The 20616-nt window shown below is 39.9% G+C and overlaps 1 protein-coding gene across 1 annotated transcript in view; it reads right to left on the bottom strand.

Moving 5' to 3' along the window:
• Positions 1-2183: 2183 nt before the first annotated feature.
• The window catches only part of LCOR (ligand dependent nuclear receptor corepressor), a 56068-nt gene continuing 37635 nt past the window's right edge, over positions 2184-20616 (bottom strand). Inside the window, exon 7 of the mRNA XM_015813794.2 lies at positions 2184-6873. Within this exon, the coding sequence (XP_015669280.2) occupies positions 2184-6873 (4690 nt within the window). The remainder of the gene's footprint in view (positions 6874-20616) is intronic.

The following is a 20616-nucleotide window of genomic DNA, read 5'->3' as shown; positions in this document are numbered from 1 at the left end:
GAATCTTTACAGAGAACATTAAGCCTAACCTGATGCCTACAACAATTAATTTTATACATCGTGATTTCAATGAAAAGAGAAGTTTAAAAAATCAAGTCATTTTAAAATATTATATAAAATGGGTCCACCCTGATATGTCTTGTAGCTTTAGGGCACCCTCTCAAGTCACCCTTGCGTAAGAGGGTGAGCAACAGGGCTTCATATTTTCAGATGCCAAATTCCAATTTCCTTGATCAATGAGAAGCTTTATAACAGCTAGTTATCAATTTTCTGCCTGCAGTAATGAGCTTTGGTATAAGAGTACAAATGCTAATGTACTCTCTATCCTTTTAAAAAAAATATCAGTTTCCTCACACATTCATTCCCCCCAAAAGTGTTTTTTTTTCTTTCTTATATTCAATAACCCCCTCACCGCCTGGAAAGGCTGGTTCAGGCCAGTTAATACAATAATGCATAAAGATGTTTGAGTTTGTTGATCTCGTCTGGTATCCATGGCAAGCTATTCTGAAAGGTCAAACTATCTGAAGGCCTTCTCAGGAACCTCTCAGGAGTCAAACATGGCAAACCTGAGGAGGTCTGCACAAGTTTCTAAGCAATTATCTAGGCCAGGGGTAGGCAACCTCGGCTCTTTTATGACTCGTGGACTTCAACTCCCAGAATTCCTGAGCCAGCATGGCTGGCTCAGGAATTCTGGGAGTTGAAGTCCACGAGTCATAAAAGAGCCGAGGTTGCCTACTCCTGATCTAGGCCTTTGTTGTGGCTTAGCGAGAGCTACAAAAATAAAATAAAAAGCTGGTCCTTATCTTTTCTCTCTAGCCTCAGAGCAAAAGGAGTTACTGTTACCCTCCAAATGAGCAGCACAAGACAGGGTGTTTTCTTTGAGAAAACATTGCTTACCCTCTTATTCGATCCAAAACAAATGTCTGAACTGGAAAAGTGACTATTGCATATAAAATTAATGAATAATTGGTGAGCCTACACTGTTTTGGGGGGGGGAGGCAGAGAGAAATTTAGTTCATGTTAAGTTGCAACCCATATATTTGTGAAAGTACCAGAACGTTCCAGCTGCTACTTTATTCACAACCAGCATTATCATGTTTTTACTTTTTAAAAAGCCTTCAGATACCTGAAGAAATCTATGCAAAAGGAACTTCATAGTTTAAAGATATTTTAAAAAAATCTTCAGCAACGAAAGATCTCTGACAAGGAACATCTTCCAATGCTTTTTCTTTACAGATACTTTTCTCTGAGACCCATACACTTCATTTTAGCATCATAATATGCCTATGAATTCAGGAGTATTTTAAACAGGGATTCCCCCCCCCCAAAAAAAAAAAAAACACCTCAGGAATTTTGGGATAAATGCATTTCAGAACTACTCCAACAGAAATTAAGGCAGCATTTTAAAATGTAGCCTTTAAGGTGTTTTAAGGTATAGAGCAATGTTCCATGAGACAAGCAATCTCTACTTAGAGTAACATTTTCCATTCATCCAACAAGACTAGTTTCTTGGGTAGGCCAAGCATGGCTGATCATCACTGAAAAACATAAAAGATCTTTTTGACACAAAACCTGGCTAGCTTATAGCCAAATCCTAAAGCCCAAAGTTACATCACATAGGTAATTATTAATAACTTAATTATAAAATCCATCATTATGACCTGCTAGTAAAGAATGTAATTAGAGGAAACAGCTTTGGGTTTAGGCTTCATAATGCCCTGCTCAAATTAAACAGTGTCAGTATGCTACAATGCACAAAACGAAGGAAATGTTCCTGTCTGAACCTTAGCAGACATGCCATCAAACTCTGTGGGATGTGCATGACAGGTGGTTCTCTTTCCATTACAGTACAAGTGCATGTGCATTAACCCATAAACTGCTAGCTTCAAATCAAGCAGACGAATTTATTTGTTTCCTAAAATGATAAATAAGGCACTGTACTTTGAACTGAAACCGTCATGCTTCCAGTTCAACTCCAGGAACTTTCAACTTTTCTTTTCTCTGTGATTTAGAAAAATGGTGCTCCACTCTGGATGCAACACAAATCGAAGGCTCCTTAAAAAGCAAGAGGGAGTTGGCCTTTAGCCATACCCAAACGCCCCTCCCTCCCTCCCTGTTCAGCAGTGGAACTACCGAAAGAAAGAGGAAGAGTTTCTATGACACCCTTCCTACCCAAGACGTTGCTACTTTGCATCCAGTCGCCTGCGCTTGCTGGGAGAAGGTTCTTTCTTTGCCCTCAGCTTCCTCTTGCTCCGAGTTTTGTTCTCCTGAATTCGTTTCACTGACCTGGTGAGAGCTTTCTCACTGCTTGCCTTTTTAAGAGACTGGCTGGGGGGATCTCGCACCATTTTCTCCTTTAGAGCCTTCATAAGCCCTTGCTGCTTAGAGAGCAGGCTGGCCTTTTGACTGGTACTGGCTTTCCCCATGTGGGTGGGAGCCTTTTTTTTCCCAGGTTGTGAGTCAATTAGTTTCTTTGACTTCTCATTCTGAGAGGTGTGCTTACTGTTTTTTCCTGCTGCTGTCTGCTTTCTAGTAGCTGGAGCTCCCGCTTGCTTCACTTTACTGACTTTCTTAAGAGAGATTCTTTCCTTGCTTGAAGGACTCAACTGCCCCAGGGTCAGCGTCCTGATATTCTCATTTGGTGTCTTCTTTTTGCTTTGCTGAAGGCTGCCTTTAGTGGAGGTGTCCTCCTGTAACTTTCCTTTCCCTTTTCTCCCCTTTCCTCTTTTTTCAATCAGAGTGGTTTTAGTAGGAAGTTGGATGGCTTTCACTTGCTGGGCCAACTTGGGGGACATCAAGGGTTTAATGCACATGCTCTTGTTGCTTGAACTGCTTTCGGTCAAGAGGTGCTTGGACACACAGTCAGGCCTCTCCTGTTTGACCACTCTATGGAATCCATGAAGTTTGCCTCTCAAGTTGGAATATTTCCTCAAGATCCGTGAGCTAGTCTGCACCGGCATGCTAGGAGAAGGCTGGATGCTCTTGGGTCCAATACATTGCGCCAAGCTGACTTCAGAGGGAGATGTCGGCTTTGGACTGACAATCTGCTCTGACTCAGTCTGATCACTATTCTCTCGAAGTCTGGTCCACAGCTTTTGAATCTTTATAGTATTTTTTGCTGGGGTCATAGCAGCAAACTTCTTTAAGTGTTTCTTTAGACGCTCTGCTTGGAGAGAACTGGGATAGATGCCAGAAGAACAACCCTTCTGGAGTGGAAGCTTCATGAGAGGAATGTCTCCTGGGATACGTGTGTTCAGCTTCTTCACAATGACCAGAGATTTGGTTTCAGTTGTCTCCATAAACCATTTACAGATATTGGATATATCAAAACTCTTCATGAAAAGCATCTGAACAGGGGACAATTTCTGGACTTCAGTGGATCCTTTAAATTTTCGAGTCCTCTTCTTGCTTTTCCAAATCTCTTTCAACTTGTCAGATTTATTCTTGACCTTTGGAGCTGGCTGAGCCTCCTTCTCCAGCTGAATCCAGCCTTTCTGGATCTTCATATACTGGGCATTAAAGTTAGTGATGAGCTCTTGGTTGTCTTCCTCAGCACACCATTCCACAAATCTGGGCTTGTCAGAAAGTACTTTTATGCTTTTAAAATCAACAGAGTTTTCATTTCTTGCATTTGGTTCATCTGCGAGAACGGGATCTGCTGATGTGGTCATGATATCAGAGTTTGCTTGTACAATTGTTTTTTCTGATGTATTTTTTGTGGCAGTGACCACATGAGATGTAGTAGGAGTGTGTCTCAAGTTATAGAACTGTAGAGCTGGTTTCTTGCATTTCATTGTCTTCTCTGGCCGTACATGCTTGCTACTAGGACATGTGAAGCTACTTGTTTCATGCTGGTTGGACAATACTTCAATAATATTCATAGGACTGTCAGAATTCTCTAAACATTCTGGCTTTAAATCTATCTGCTTTTTGGTCTTATCAGACACCTCTGTTGGAACATGAACACTTCTCTTGTCAGAACTGGCTTCTAAGCAAATTTCAAGCATTGCTGCTGGATTATCTTTGTTATCTTCTCCATTCTGGCTTCCTTCTATTATAGATTCCTTTGCCATCAGTTTCTTATAGGTCTGCCTTATTGTGATGTCATTTCCCTCGTCTGCCTGCTGTTCAATAGATTTGCTACTATCATTTAGCAGTGTGTGATGGAGTCTGTCATTAGGAACACAGACAGATGTTGCCCCATCAAGATGTACCTCTCTCTTAAAACGCTTAGCACCAGGATTTTTAGAAAGCTTTATCTGTAGCTGCGGAAGCTGAACAGAGTTGGAAGAACAGGGTTGTTCAGAACTGTCCTCTGTAGGCGCCAGAGACTGCTGGCTTCGAAGACAGCGATCCGAAACAATGTGGGTTTTTTTCTCCCGCCTTCGTTTTTTGTCTATGTTTGTTTTGGAAGAAGTCTCTTTCTTGTCCTTTTCTGATGTTTTGAGCTCTACTGGAATTTCACTATTAGCCTCTATTTCCTCCTCAGACTTGGTGGTCTCACTGATGTCTATTGTATCATTTATATTTTTCTCTCTCTTATCTTCATTGGCATCCACAATGGGCAGCACATTTTTACATTCAACAGAGAGTCCTTCTTTCAAATTCTGGGAATTTTCAACACTGGTTTCGTGTGTGTTAGTACAATCCAAACTGAGAGGCAGCGTTGCTGCTTCTAAATTGGAAAGCAGCTGGGGAAGCTCCACATCCATTTTGATAGTTGCTACCACTGAAGGTTCTGCAGAAAGAGTCTCTGAAAGTTCTAGGTCAATATGAGCAGGAAGTTCAGGCACCCCACCGGTAGGATGAATTACAGGAGACATGCTCCTTGGGCTGGCAACAAGCTGCACAGGTGATACACTGTTGGGAATATAGGGAATCTCTGAAGGAAATGTCATACAAGGTTCCAGAACATCTAGAGCAGGTGGTACTACTGAGGGTTCTGCCAAGTCTATAGGGGAAAGTAGTGGGGGTTCTATAGATGGTGATACATTTATAATAGAAGCAGGCTCCTCTAGTGGAGGCAACAAGTCCATGTTATTGGCAGATACTTCAGGCATCAACAGATCCATGCTAACATGGGGTTCTGGTTCTATCAAAATAGGCGGTTCTGGGATAGTCACATTTCCCAAGAACAGAGAAGCTGTTTTATCATTAGCAGCTTCTGACACAGAATGTACAACAGAGTCTGCTATACTGTCACTATTTTCTTTCGGTCTATTACAGTTATAAGAATCAGAGCCAGAGCTATGTGCCTCCAGCATGCTAGTACTGTCTTGCAAGTCCCCTTCATTCTGTTGAGGGAAAGAGACAGTCATGGTCTGCAGTGAAGACACAAACAAGCTGTCTTTATCTGGATGAAAAATAGGGCAGGGAAATAGAGAAACAGGCATGGTAGCTTCTTCAGCAAGACTAACCTCTCTCTGTTTCAGGACATTGACCTCAGAAGAGATGCTTTCATAATAGCATTGTTCAGGTCTTATTTCGTTGAAGGAATCTTCTTGAATAGGGGCCGTTGTGGAAGATCTTTGATCATCATTGCTACCCACAGGTTCAGCTGCAGCCAAATAGCTGCCACTTGGAAGAACAGTGCCCTGGATAGGACTTGTTAGCACCTCAGGCCTTGTTTCCAGGGTGTTCCCATTCTCCTGTGAATGCGAAATCTTGGCCAAGGTGCGAATAGTAGGAAGCTCACAACATTCACCATTGTAGTAATATCCACGAGTGCTCTTCCTTGCTGTCTTTCTTGCTGATACTGTCTTTTTATTCTCATAGTGACATTCTGTAATTGGTTGGCTAATATAGACAACATCATATTGATTATCATAGTCATTTATTCTTAGTCCTGAAGACTTCTTGCTTTTACGTGTACTTTTAGTAGAAGCTGAAATACTCTTGACCCGGGAGTGCCCATTGGTGGTTTTGTGGTGCACTGCTGGCATGGAATTAATAGGCAGCCAAATGTCTTTGGCATTCTCCACATGAGTCTTGTCACCAGGATGCATGTGGCAGCCTCCCTTGCTTTTCCCTGAAGCCAGATAGTGATTCTCTACCTTTGATCTTGTTTCTTGGTCATTGATTTCAGTATCCTGGTGCACAGAGGCTTTGGAGCTGCACTGCAAGGCATTCTCTTTGTCTGCTCTCCGTGGAGAGCTAGTGGTGAAAGCTGGCTCTCGAGTTTCCTCTGGGAAAGCTTTGAAAGGGTTCTTCAAAGAACCTACCCTATTCTCTAAAACCTCCTCATTAATGTGTACATTTGTTGCTTTCACAGCTACATAGCCTCCCTGTAAACCTCTACTTTGCACCTGATCTTTGTCATCTTCACCTTTCCTAACCCCCATCTCTTGCTCAGTAGCGGAGGTCTGCCCTTCCAGATTTTTAATAGAGTGATGGGTATTGGAGGCAGTGAGGTACCCTTGGGTGGGACTATCTCTGGGACTTATAGAAGTTGTTCTAATAGTTGGAAGCTCAGGGAAGTCTCTTCTGACAATAGAACTGAAGTTTTCTCTTCTGTCTGTAGATTTCAGTTCTACAGCATGTTTCAGTGCATGGCATAGTATTCTCAAAGAACCACGAGCCTCTGATGGTTCTGCATCCAGCAACAGAGGAAGTTTTGACTCAGAGCAAGAGGTTCCACGCTCCTGGTTCTCAATATGATATTGGCTGCACCCTGAACTACAAGTAGACACATCCATGTTTTCAGGTCCAGATAACTGCTGGCCCTCATAGCCTGTTTGTACTTCAGTGCAGATGTCATTCAGGACACGGACGAAGTGTTTCTGGTGGTATGTGCAGAGTCTGACCATAATTTTTTCCAATGGAGATTTCGGCTGGCCAAGAGAATCTATTGCTACTGCCTCTGCTGTCTCCTCACTAAAGAAAAAGAGAGAGAGAGAGAGAGAGAGAGTCAGTATAGTACAAAATTTAGGAACAAAATTCACAGTGTAAATTGTTACAATTCTCTTTTCTGTCACAATTGAATTCTTCGGAAAGACAGTATCTTTAAATTCTACTGTAAATGAGCAAGTAGATAACACAAAATCCCAAACAATATTAACATTATGCCTGAATTTCTTTTCTGGTTTCTGTCTATTTATGTATAACTCAAGCATTACTACTATCTGAATATGACCCTATTTACAACATAATCCTTAAGAGTGAATCTAATGAGGTGGGAGAAACAACTTGAACAAATTAGTATGCGATGACAAGCATTACCCACAGTCCCAGTGTGGTATAAAGGCTTGGACTGGGAAGATCCAGGACCCAGATGTTTATTAGAAAGCTTTTGACCAGCAATTGCTCTTCAGTCTCTTTCAGGCCAGCCTACTTCAGGCTGATTTCTTTGAGTAAAAATTGAAGGAAGGGGCATGACTTAGGGGGGGAACCTTTACCTTTTTTAAACCTTGAATTCCAGAAAGAAAGATGTGGTAGAAATCTAATGAGCAAAACTTAATAATTTAAAAACAGACTTGGATAATATTTACAAAGTATATAAAACCAGGTGAGCTATTTTCATTATTGTAGATTCTGAACAAACAGGCAATACAATACAATATATCATTCTAAACATGTGATTAAAATCTCTTCAAAACATGTTGCAAAATTTAATTGCATCAAAGGCTAACACCTTAAGAAAATATAAATTCCTTCATAAATTCAAAGTTTCCAGCAGACTTCAACTAAAATCTTACCAATTAAAAAAAAGTAGCATGGAAGGATATTTCTAGGTTTATGGTTGGGAAGGGGAATGGCTTATGGGTGTTAAAACATAATGAATTCAGAATAGCGTAAATATTCTGGCCAGAATATTGGACAAAGTCTCTTCTCCCAAAGTAAGTGGTGAGGTTTTTCACTTTGATATAATTCAGTGGCCAAACATCTTGGGGTAAAAAAATACATCAGCCTAAAGAAGGCAGCAGTCATATCTACAGTACTTCTTACAACAACTGAATAATAAAGTAGTTTTTAGTCTTTGGAAGTTGCATGTAAAATGTGATTTCACCTTTCATTTATTTCTTAAAGATACATTTCATTTTCAAAGGAAAGGAAAGGAGTCCCTGTGGATTTTACTCCACTAGTTATTGTCAACTATAGGGGGCGATACTCATCTCCATTTCAAGGCCATTGAGCCAGGGCTGTCCGAAGACGTTTCCACGGTATGTGGCCAGAATGACATTGTAGAGTGCTGTCTCCTCCTCAGCGAAGTGGTACCTATTTATCTACTTGCATCTGCATGCTTTCAAACTGCTGGGGGAGGGGGGGTAGAAGCTAGGCAAAGACAGGCACTCACCCTGTTGTGTGTGCTTGGGTCTCAAACCTGGGCTGTCGGCTTTCTAGCCAACAAGCCCAGCATCTTAACTACTGAGCCATTGTGCTGCTTATTTTCTAAGAGAGAGTATTTATTGATTCCATATAAAAAGCATTTCATATTCGGATTATTCAGATTTCATTCTTATAAGTAGTAGAATAGGTGGTACAGTAAGCATGTTTTTGGGCTATACCAGTTCTTATTGCAAGTAAGAGCATAAAGTAATGTTGTGTTCAATATTACAAAACTATAATCTGCCTATATGTAATTAAATACTACAGAGTTCTTTCTAACTTACAAATACCCTATGTTGCTTTTGCATGATGATCAATCACACTGAGCCTCCAGCTGGATTCAGGAGGGGTATAGTTCAGAGACAGGATTATTGGAGATAACTAGATCTCATTATTACCTGGAAACAGAACATGGCAAGTTTAGATTGTAAATTTCCCCCTACGGAATTCACTCCACGGAACTTTCTTGCAGCTTGTCACAGTAGAGACATGGAAATTATATCGGAGAAACTATATAGAGTCTGTATCCTTACATGCACACCTCAAGCAGCTGACATTCATAAATAATTTTGATTCTGAAGAAAGGGACAATGTTTTGTTTCAACAGTAGAAGACAAAATGACAAATAGATCTGTGTAGTGTTTTGGACTTGAAAGTAAATTAGTGCCTTAGAGCAGATGGAGATGTTTGTGTAATATTTGAGATGGGCAGTTTTGCTTTAGAAAGTTGCAGGCAGATGCTATAATAGCTTTCCTACAGACCCTAAAACATCTTTTGCTTTTGGATATAAAGCCCTGCTATTAAATCTCTGAGTGTTTCGCAATAAATCAAATCAATAAAACAATAGTTATTTAACAGCAGCAACAAAATGATGTGTTCTGCTTAAATGAAGAAAGTTTGAATAAACAGGATTGGGTTTTCTTTTGTAGAAACATGAAGTTCATCAAATTCAGGTGCTGATACACATTTTAATTCTACCATTTGTGGAGGTGAATCCCAGGATTCTAATAAAAAAAAATCTAATTTTATCCACAAGCCTTAGATTTGTTGGCCTGCAACATAAACTACATTTACCAAGTTCTCCATTTGGTGATTTAACCTAATCTGTCCAGCTCAAAGGTAATATAATAAGTAATAAGTTTAATAGAGTAAATTGATGAGCTAAAAATAATGTGATAGTTACTGTATTTTTCGCTCTATAAGACTCACCTGACAATAAGACGCACATACCGGTACTATACTATTTCTCTCCCTCTATTTCTCTCCCTCTAAAAGATCCTTAAAATCTTTAAAGGTTATGCTTGGGCGGAAGACTTTTTCTTTTACAGATGGGGCGGGTGGGCCTGACATTCGCACGCAGGCAGGACCCCACCCACCGAGCCACCGCTTCCCCATCGCCCTCCACGCCAGCCGTCTCCGTCTCCAGACCTCCCAGCTGACGGGCGCAGGTCCGGGGGTCGCCAGCTGACGGGCGCAGGAGTTCGGTGCTGCGGCGGCCTCCCCTTCGCCCTCCGCACCAAAGCGTTGCCTGACATTCCAGCTGACGGGCGCAGGTCCGGGGGTCGCCAGCTGACGGGCGCAGGAGGTAGGCGCCGCCGCGGCCTCCCAGCCGCTTGCTTCTTCGGCTGGAGCAATTGCAAGGGCTTGCATGGTCCCCAAGGGCCGCTGACACGCTCCCCGCCGCCGGCAACCATCCTGCGCCCATCAGCTGGCGACCCCCGGACCTGCGCCCGTCAGCTGGAACGTCAGGCAACGCTTTGGCCGGTGCGGAGGGCGGGGTCCTGCCTGCGCGCGAATGTCAGGCCCACCCGCCCCATCTGTAAAAGAAACCGTCTTCCGCCCAAGCATAACGCCAGCAGTTCTGTGCCACAGAGGCTTGAGACACGGAGGCGCGGGACACGGAGCAGCGCGGTGCAGTGGGAGGCGGCATTGGCTCCATAAGACGCACAGACATTTTCCCCCATCTTTTGGGGGGGAAAAGTGTGTCTTATAGAGCGAAAAATACGGTATGCTTAATAAGCTAAAAGAAGGGGATAAAGGAAAAAAAGAAAAAGAGCAGCCTAATTAGAACCTTGTAATGTCCTAAAATAATTTAGTGTTCTTAAACATAGAATAACTAATCAAAATTAAGATAAGAGTAACCATAAAACCTGCTGATGTACAACCTGATGAAGTAGATGAGCATAGAAAAAATGGAATGTGTGCCCTATATATACACAGATACAAAGAAACTATTATTGTGAAGCCTTACTGCGCTCAAAGAATCAAAGGTCAAAGAATACGATCAGCACAAAATTCCATCATTATTTTAACGTGTGTGTCTATATAAAATCTTGAGAATTAATTTTCATTAGCACACACCATTCCCCAAACTTGTAACTTTTTCATTTTACAAACTCTTATGTACAATTCTTAAAAATAAAGAAATTATGACTAGCTAGAGGTTATTGACCTTGTTTATTTGTTCTTTATTTTGTTATTTTTATTTGCAACCTTTTATGTATAAGTCTTACAAATAAATTATGACTATTCAGGATCACATGTATGGTATAGTTTTATATTTCTGTTGAGTGTTGCCCTGTGCCTCTAGAGTAGAATTAAATTACAATTAAGCTTCACTCTCTCCCTTCTAATATTCTGGAAACTCTTCCAGAAAGTGTTCCATGAATAGTTTGTTATGATTATCTTTATCTTGAATTTATTTATTAAATTTACGTTATTTTACTTTATTATTTGAGGCAGCTTGTTGTAGTGATTAAGGTACCAGACTAGTAACTGGAAGATCATGAATTCTAGTTCTGCTTTAAGCATAAAGCCAACTCAGTGACCTTGGACCAGGCATTCTCTCTCAGCGCTAGAAGCAAACAATGGCAAACCACTTCAGAAATCTTGCCAAGGGTACAGGTAGTTGCCAGGAGCCAACACTGACTCAAAGGCATCCCACTCAAAAAAAAAAGCTAGCATTTAGTTTTGTAAGATTTTATTTCATTTGTATTACAATTAATTTAATTTTCATATAATTTTGACTAATAATTAGTTGTTTTTAATTAGAATTAAACTTTACTCTCTCCCTTCTAATATTCTGGAAACCTCCAAAAAGTGTTCCATGAATATTTTATTATGATTAATAGTTTATTTATAGTTACAGTGTATTGTATTATTGCTATAGATCAAGGGTAGTCAACCTTGGCTCTTTTATGACTCGTGGACTTCAATTCTGGGAGTTGAACTCCACGAGTCATAAAAGAGCCAAGGTTGACTACCCCTGCTATAGATGCTTTTTCTTGACTCTTTTGAAAAACCGCCATGAGTCTGTATTGATTTGGCAGTGTACAAGCAGAATAAATAAATAAATAATCTATTTTTGTCGACAAGCATATAATAAAATATCAAGAGCGAAGCTATGATTTCTACAAACAGAACTGTTGCCATGCAACTGTCATAGTGCTGCAATTAATGCGTTTCAGAATTTGCTGTACTGTGAAACTGTCTACATAGTAAGATGTTGAAACATGGGTGGAAAAAACAGAGCTGCCACTGATTGATTTTATGTTTTCAATTAGAATGGGAGTACAAATATCTACATCTACACTTCAATTCCCCCCCCCCCCCGATTCTGATCTGAAAGATGCACACAGATGATAATAAAGGCACTGCAAAAAATCCGTAACCTGACAAAATGTTTTAGGGTGGAAACCAAAGATGTAGCTGAAGTTAAAAAATATAGGAAGTTTCACTTTGGATGTTTTGGAGGATTTATTCATTGGAATAGAATTTTTAAGTCAATTTAGCTCATGGTTACGCAATCACCAAAACCCCTTTCACTTGGTACACACTTATTTTTTGCCTTGCTTAATAAAACCTAGCAGTATGATTCTCTACCAGTTACAGGCAGGGAAAGGAGATACAGTAAATGTTCCTTAGCAGAATAGCAGAACTGCTGTATATCCACACACACAAAAGCCCACTCCAACCAAAGTTTCTCACTATTCAATATATCTAACCTTTTCGTCTTTGTTTATTTCCCTGGAAAATCAGTTTCAGATTACAAGTTTACAGGTATGTAAGAAGCAGCAGTAGAACAAAAGTTCAAGGCTAAGTGTTTCTGTTCCTTTCAGATCATTTTAAACATCACAATTATAGCTCTATAAAAAAAATGAGATAAAGCTATAAGCTTGTATCTCCCATCCCTAGATTTTTATATACCAGTTCAGATTTATTTCTTTCCCTTCTGTCTTATGCTTTTCAGAAGTCTAGCTGATTAGCAGAGGCAGCCCCAGCACCCTGCTGGAGTTACAGCTTCCTCCTATTTAAACTAATGGGGCAACAAAAATTAAGTTTTAGGACATTATTTGAGGAGGTTATAGTTCAGGATTATTAAAAAATAAAGGGAAGAAATATAAAGTTGCTTTATTTGATCAAAATTAAAATAGATATGTGGTTATCTCTGGTAACTCTTAATGGACTTTTACTGGTTAGGACTGTACCATGAGGTTTTAAGGATTTGTTTATAGGTAAGAGATGAGATATGGGAAGAAATCACTTGTTGTATTTTAAGAGAAGATGATAAGGAACAATTGTGTATATTTATTGTAATGAAGAGAAAGTCATTTCTTTATATATTTCTTTTTTTCTTTACTATATTCTTATTTTTTATTTTTATTTTGCACATTCTAGTTTTTCTTTCTATTCTTTTATTTTTCTTAATTTGTATAAGCTTTTATCTTTCAAATTGTAATGTTTAATAAAATTACTATTAAGAAAAGAACAGCAGCATTAATTCTGTAAGTGATTTTTATTTTACTTTTCAAGAAGGCTGATCAATGTATCGAAAGTATATTCCTTGGTTATAGCTTGATATATGCCTCATCTTCCTAAAATGGATTGATTGCCAAACAGTGGAATTGAAAAAGACTTCTAAGTATGCCATGGGAACCAGGGAACACATAAGAAGAAAAGGGGTAAGTTGTCTATCTAGTGCCAAATGTAAACAGGGATAGTTCTCCAGGATTGGAAAGGAAGAGAATCAAACATATTTTGTTTACTGTAAAGATTCTGAAATTTCCTTAAGAAGTTGTTGGCTTTATTTTCATTTCTTCTTCTTCTTCTTGTGCCATATCCATTATTGGACGTTAGCGATCATGTTGGCGATCCTGTTTTTATCAGCAGCCGCACGAAAAAGTGCTGCTGAGTTTTGTCCAAACCAGTCCCTTAGATTTTGAAGCCACGATGTTCTTCTTCTGCCTGGACCTCGTTTGCCTTCAATCTTTCCCTGGAGGATTAAATGGAGTATGCCGTATTTTTCTGGGTGTCGCATCACATATCCGAAATATTCTAATTTTTGTTTTTTAATTGTTTTGATGATTTCCCTTGGCTTTCCCAGGCAGCTTATCATCTCCTTATTTTATATTATCCTTATTTTCATGGACACAGCTAATCATTATTTTACCATGCCTCCAAAATAGAGTTTTTAAGATGTTTTATTTAAAAAAAATAGCCTTCTTCTATTCTACCTGCATCTAACTCAATTCAGATGGGTAACTCTCTCTAAACTAAATACACATGTACCTGAGTGAACATTCATTCTGGAGTGTTCTGCTTTTCCCCTCTTTTTCCATACAACATTTGAATCACCAGCTGTGACGCATCTAACAGCCTTCTTGTGGCTAATTGAAAAACATTATTATTCAGTCCATCCCTTTAAAACTAGGGGAGGTTTATCATTCTGAAACATTAACCCACGTACTGCTTCCTTTTCAAGGGCTCTGAACAATGGTCCATCTAATTTTCATGCTCATCAAGGACACTGGAAGCGTTCCTATTTTCTCCCCTTACGGTAGTACAAACACCACTTCCTTGCAAGCTGGCTCCATGGATAAAACCATAACAGCATACATAGCATCTATATAACACAAATCAGAAATAAGAGTCTACAAGTGGATAAATTCATAAAAAGCTTTAAGTAAAAAAAAAACTGCTTGTAAAATCTTCAACATTATTGCACGATAACAATTTAAGCCCAGAGAGACTAAGCATTGTATGCTGCAAAAGTACATATAGTAAGGCAATTCTGGTTAACACTTTGATTGATTACATGCCATAAAGTTGGTGTTGACTCTTAGCAGCCATAGATAGATTTTCTGCAGGATGATCTGCCTCCTTCAAGTCTTTCAATGAGGCAACCTTCATTGCTGTAATTGAGCCCATCCACCTTGCTGCTGGTTGTCCTTTTTCTCATTCCTTCTATCTTTCCCAGAGTTAAGTCCAGAAATAATAAATAATAATTGCAAAAGGCAGTTTTACTTGGAATAGCTTCCATTCTGCAATGATACCTTTAACATCATCAAACAACATATACCTATCCCAGTTCAACAGGTGGATAAAAATACCAAATGCAGTCTGAACATCTGGGTGGCTATGCAATGAACCCATAATTAACAACATATGTTCAGAACATGATTAATTTGATCCTGATCATTTGTGCTTCAGATGAGAACTTTGGATCAGTTTGTTCTATGTTCCATGTGTTTGTTTTCTTGCCAATCTATGGTCTTCTTCAACAGCTAGCAAAGGATCAATGTTTTTGCTATCTTGTTTCTCAAAGTCCAATTTTCCACAAAATGTAACAGTAAAAAGTACTGCCTGAATACATTATATTATTTTGATATAGTGGTATTTATTCAGTATTAACTAGAGATTATTAATACTCAATGGGCGTGATGGCTCGGTGGTTAAAGATGCAGAGCTTGTTTGAGACTCAAGCACCGTGTGACATAGTGAGCTCCTGTTACTTGACCAGGTTCCTGCCAACCTAGCAGTTTGAAAGCATGCAAATGTAAGTAGAGAAATAGGTACCACTTTGGTGGGAAGGTAACTGCGTTCTATGCACCTCAGCATATAGTCATGCTGGCCACATAACCGTGGAAGGGTCTTTGGACAATGCTGGCTGCCTCAGCTAAGAAACGGAGATGAGCACTGCCCCCTAGAATCAGACATGACTGGACAGTGTTTATTAATACTCTAATGTTTATACAACACAATTCTGATATTTGTAGGTATAGACATATTCAGTTATGTATTTATTTATATATTTAATTCAATATAGGCACCACCAGTCTCCAAATCAAGACTGGGTGGCTCACAATATAATAAACCATAAAAACAGAGTATAAGACAAAAGATCAATAGCATAGATCAGGGGTCCCCAACCCCCGGTATGTGGACCGGTACTGGGCCGTGGCACGCCAGCAACCGGTCCGCACAAACAAGCAAAGCCCCATCCGTGGGATGCAGGTAGCACACAAAACCATGCACTCTCCGGCCTGTGAAAAACCTTTCTCCACGGAACCGGTCCCTGGTGCTCACAAAGTTATAGATGACCAAACATTGGACGAATACTGGCAATCAGCACAACTCACAAAGCAGCGTTGTCACATGGGCACATTGAAGCATGCACACCATTTCCCACATTGCTGCATTCTGAATCACCTGCAGCTTCTGAGTGGCTTTCAGATGCTTGGCAACTGATTCATATTTATGATGGTCACACTGTGTCCCAGGGTCATGTGATACCCTTTTGCAGCCTTCTGATAAGCAAAGTCAATGGGGAAACCAGATTCAGTTAAGAACTGAGTTACTAATTTAACAATTGCAATGATTCACTTAACCAATGTAGTAAAAGAAGTCATAAAATGGGACAAAATTCATTTAACAAATTTCTCACTTAGCAACATAGATTTTGGGCTCAATTGTGGTTGTACGTTGAAGACTATCTGTATACTCACTTACCACACTTTTAATGGGAAACTTGTGCCTGTTTTACCGACATTAATCTTTGCACTGTTCTATCCCCTTCTCTCCTTCTGGTTGACTCAAAGAAGCCTCTCCTGTGTCTCTCTTTCTCCGTCCCCTTCTCTTTCCCCGTCGTTTTCTCTCTCCCTTTCCCTCCAAAACCTCCTCCTTTTATATCCTCTCTTCTCTCCCCCTCCTCCTTTTCTCTTCGATGTAGCTGCAGCTGACTCCTTTCCCCAAGGCTGCACGTTTCTCCGTCTCTCTTTCTCTGTCCCCTTCTCTTTCCCTGTCATGTTTTTTCCCTCCCTTTCCCTCAAAAACCTCCTCCTTTTATATCCTCTCTTCTCTCCCCCTTTCCTCCTTTTCTCTTCAGTGTAGTCGCAGCTGACTCCTTTCCCCAAGGCTGCACGCTGCTTCTGGAAGCACCAATCAGTTGGAGCCCCACGCTGATCTTGGGCACTCAGCAGAGCCCTGGCAACACTAGAACTAAGGAGAAACTTCCTGACAGTTAGAACAATTAGCCAGTGGAACAACCTGCCTCCAGAAGTGGTGAATACTCCAACACTGGAAATTTTTAAGAAGAGACTGGACAGCCATTTGTCTGAAATAGTATAGGGTTTCCTGTCTGAGCAGGGGGTTGGACTAGATGACCTCTAAAGTCCCTTCCAACTTTTTTATTCTTCTTCTTCTTCTTCTTCTTCTTCTTCTTCTTCTTCTTCTTCTTCTTCTTCTTCTTCTTCTTCTTCTTCTTCTTCTTCTTCTTCTTCTTATTATTATTATTATTATTATTATTAACACTGCCGCTCCAGCTGACTCTCCCACAGACCTGTGCAGTGTTGCTGCCATTTCAGCTCATCCCCCTGCTACACTTTTACATTTTTTTTATAGTGCTTTTCAACCTGTTGTATGTGTACCACCTGCCAGGTGCCGAAGTACCACCAATGGTATGCGTACCACAGGTTGAAAATCATTGATCTAGAGTACATTGCAGTAGTCAAGGTTATGATGGCATGAATGACTGTCTGAAGGGTCTCCTTATACCGGAAGGAATACAACTGGTGCATCAATGAAAATGTGCAAAAGCCCCTTTGGCTACAGCTGCCCCCTGCTCTTTAATCAGAAGCTATAAGTCCAAGAAGACCCAAGATAGCATGACAATCTTAAATGGGGAAATGCTACCTCATTCAAGAGTACAGAAGGAAAATACCCACAGCCATTTGTTCTTGGTAGGACTGAGTCATGAACATCTCAATATCTTTTCCAAGATTTTCACTGCTTTTCTACCAAATCTTACTCTGTAATGTATTTCTTGACTTCTGATTCTTTGACTGTCAATCCTAAAAGGAAGAAACCATTCACCATTTCAGTATCTTCACTGTCAGTTCCATGGCTGGTTGCAGTACTTATTGTCATTAGTCTATTTAATTTTAGTTCTGTTACTTCACTGTGCTCCTCAATTTTCATTACTAGAGCATCCAGAGCTTTTGCATTTTTAGCTCTCAAGAATAGTGTCATCAGTGTAGCCAAGATTGATATTTCTTCCTCGAATTTTAAAACCATATTCATATTCTTCCAGTCCTGTTTCCCTCAGTATATATTCAACATAATGTTTGAATAAATGAGGGGACAGTATACAGCCTTGGCTCACTCCTTTGCAGAGTGATCTAGAGTCAGTGTGTTTGCCATATTTCGCCCAGACTTTGGCTTCCTGATGTCTTTGCTTTCTTGGTGTTGACTTCTCTTCTCTTGGCAATTTCCAATACTTATTCTGACAGCCAGTTAGCTTTCTTTGGTTCTCTGACCTTTGGCTTTTATTTTTACATTCATTTTTAATAACTTTTTAAATGTAACTCTACTGTTCCTCTTGTTCACTAATAAAGAGGTTCAGGGCTTCAAAGTGATTCCTTAAGGTCTCCTTGAGAATGGTGGGTATATGCTCAAGATTATTTCTAGAAACTGGTTGGCTTTATTTTTCCACTTTTAGATTGATTTATAACATGCAAATGAGAGGTTTGTGACCTGTTCCACAGTCAAATTCTTGCTACTTCTTTACGGATCTTTTCCACTTTCTTGTACCAATAACATATTCAATTTGATTTCTGTGTCTTCTGTCTGATGATGTCTATGTATAGAAGAGTCATTCTGATTGTTGGAAGTGTTAGCAATGCCAAAATTACTGGACTGGCAGAAATTGCTGTTTTCCAGCTACATTTTGTTTTTTTAGGCTATATAGTCCAACAACTACATTTTCCTCCTTAATATTTCCAACTTCAGCATTTCAATCTCCAACTATAAGTAACACATGTTGCTTGCATGTACTGCTAATTCAAAGTGAACTTGACCACAAAATCCAATCTCCTATTGGTCTGCATAAGGGCATGAAGCATAAACGTGGATATTATGCAAAGTCTAATTGATATTGTTTATCATTGACTGCATTGTACTCAATGACTGTCCTTGCTATATACTTCCTGAACATGAAAGCAATACCATTTCTTCGTCTTCTTTTCTCTGTCCTGTGTAGTAAATAGTATGATCTTCCAACAACAACAAAAGGTTAATTTCACTCCAGTGCAATATGATGTCAATGTGTACTTGATTCATCTTTCACTGTACTAAGCTTTTCCATGTTCCTGCTTTTTACATTTCATGTTCCTAGTGTAATTCTGTCTTTGCAGCTTCCAATTTTCTTTTCTTGCATGATACCATCAGCAACTAGACACTCCAATGGCTTTAAACTAACCACATCATAAACATCATTAGTACTCTGAACGATCCTCAACGTATGTTAAATGTCATCCAACGTGAGGGACCCAACACCCTGCACTATAATTATATAATGTAACAATCATATATTGCCAATGCATGTGGTTTTGTTGATAAAATACAGAAGTGGCTTACCATTGTGCACTGTGAAATGATTCCTTTGCTGTTGTGACTAAAGTGATTATCCATCTCTAGCATCTTATCTTGCTGCTGTCCAATAAAGTGCTTGCTTGCTTTAAGTAGGCAGCTGGTATGAACCCCTTAAGTGACTCTGTTGAGATTACATACTTCATTCATCCCTCATAGGAACACCCTCCTCTCTGCCATATTGAGGTAGCACGACAGGACCTGAGTGAGAATTCACATTTTTGTCTACAGATTCAAAGAAAGTTGTGCTACTCTGACTCATTTGCTTGATTTATTTGTGACATTTGTATGACAATTGGAGAAATTTTACATGCGCGTTATCCACTTGGCATTTGTTGTCAAGACCATATCTCCAACCAGGAGGTCTTAGATCCTACAGAGTTCAGCAATATTGAGTCTTTGATTATTAGAGCCTAGATGAGATGGATGGGACATACCATTAGAATGGATCACTGCTATATAGCCTTACCGGTTGTTCTATAGTGTCCTAGAATCTGGGAAAGTTCACTACATAAGCATTATAAAGAAGCTATGAATGTGGCAACCAGCCAAGAGAACTAGAAGCTGCAGCTGATGATAGAACCCACTGGCAAACCCTGTGCTATGAAACCTCCACCAGTTTTGAAGATAGGTGACTCCAAAAACTCATAGAAACCCATGAATAGCATCGCAGAATAACATCCAAGTTATTACAATAATGGTCTTTCAGTGACCCCATTGTGCTAGACTCTGTGCTTCCAGACTGGGACCATAGAGTCACCTTCTGTCCATAGATGAACTGCACAACATCATATCTTCTTTGAACCTGAAGGACTACCTTATGCTGTATATGGTGCCTCATTGTTAAATTGTCTGGGTAATCTATCAAAAACAATTCAGTTCAAAAATAAAACATAAAGGCATGCTCTCAAAAGCAAGATATACTATTACCAGAGTTTTTAAAGGTCTGGGTGAACAAGCGCACCCCATGATAGAATTAAGCAAGACTGTCTAGGAAAACATTTCCATAATAATTTCTGCTACAACAAAAAAGCTTCTCCTGAGTGCCATTTAGTGGGAATTTTGAAGGGGATCTTTCTGGTAAAGTAGTCCTAAAAGCTTTAGTACCTAAGTGTTAAAACTTTAATCTGGTCCTAGAAATAACTGAGACAAAAGACTTGTACCATGCTCAAACCAAACAGTGTTAGTAATTCAGTGGCCCTTGTTTGGAATAAATGCAAAATCCCAACTGCATTACAGGTTACTAATGTATGAATACCATCATCAATTTTCTTCTAAGTAAATTTTCTTCTAAGTAAAAAATGCAATATCAGTCTAACCTGAAAAACAATGCTTTGGGCAACAAGTGGAATCACTTCTGAAAGGTGTTTATTGTATGTGGCCTTCCGGGTGCGCTTCAAGGTGTTGATTATCATCTTTAAAGTGCGCCATGGCATCGGACCTGGTTACCTCCGAGACCGCCTTCTGCCACAGATTACCTCTCACCGGCCGATACGCTCCCACAGAGAGGGTCTCCTCAGGGTGCCGTCAACCAGACAGTGTCGGCTGGCGACCCCCAGGGGGAGAGCCTTCTCTGTTGGAGCCCCC

The sequence above is a fragment of the Protobothrops mucrosquamatus genome, unplaced genomic scaffold, assembly GCF_001527695.2.
Source record: "Protobothrops mucrosquamatus isolate PMUCROS unplaced genomic scaffold, P.Mucros_1.0 scaffold195, whole genome shotgun sequence".
Taxonomy (NCBI): Eukaryota; Metazoa; Chordata; class Lepidosauria; order Squamata; family Viperidae; genus Protobothrops; species Protobothrops mucrosquamatus.
Note: the sequence above shows the minus strand (reverse complement) of the source record. Positions and strands in the feature narration are given on the sequence as shown.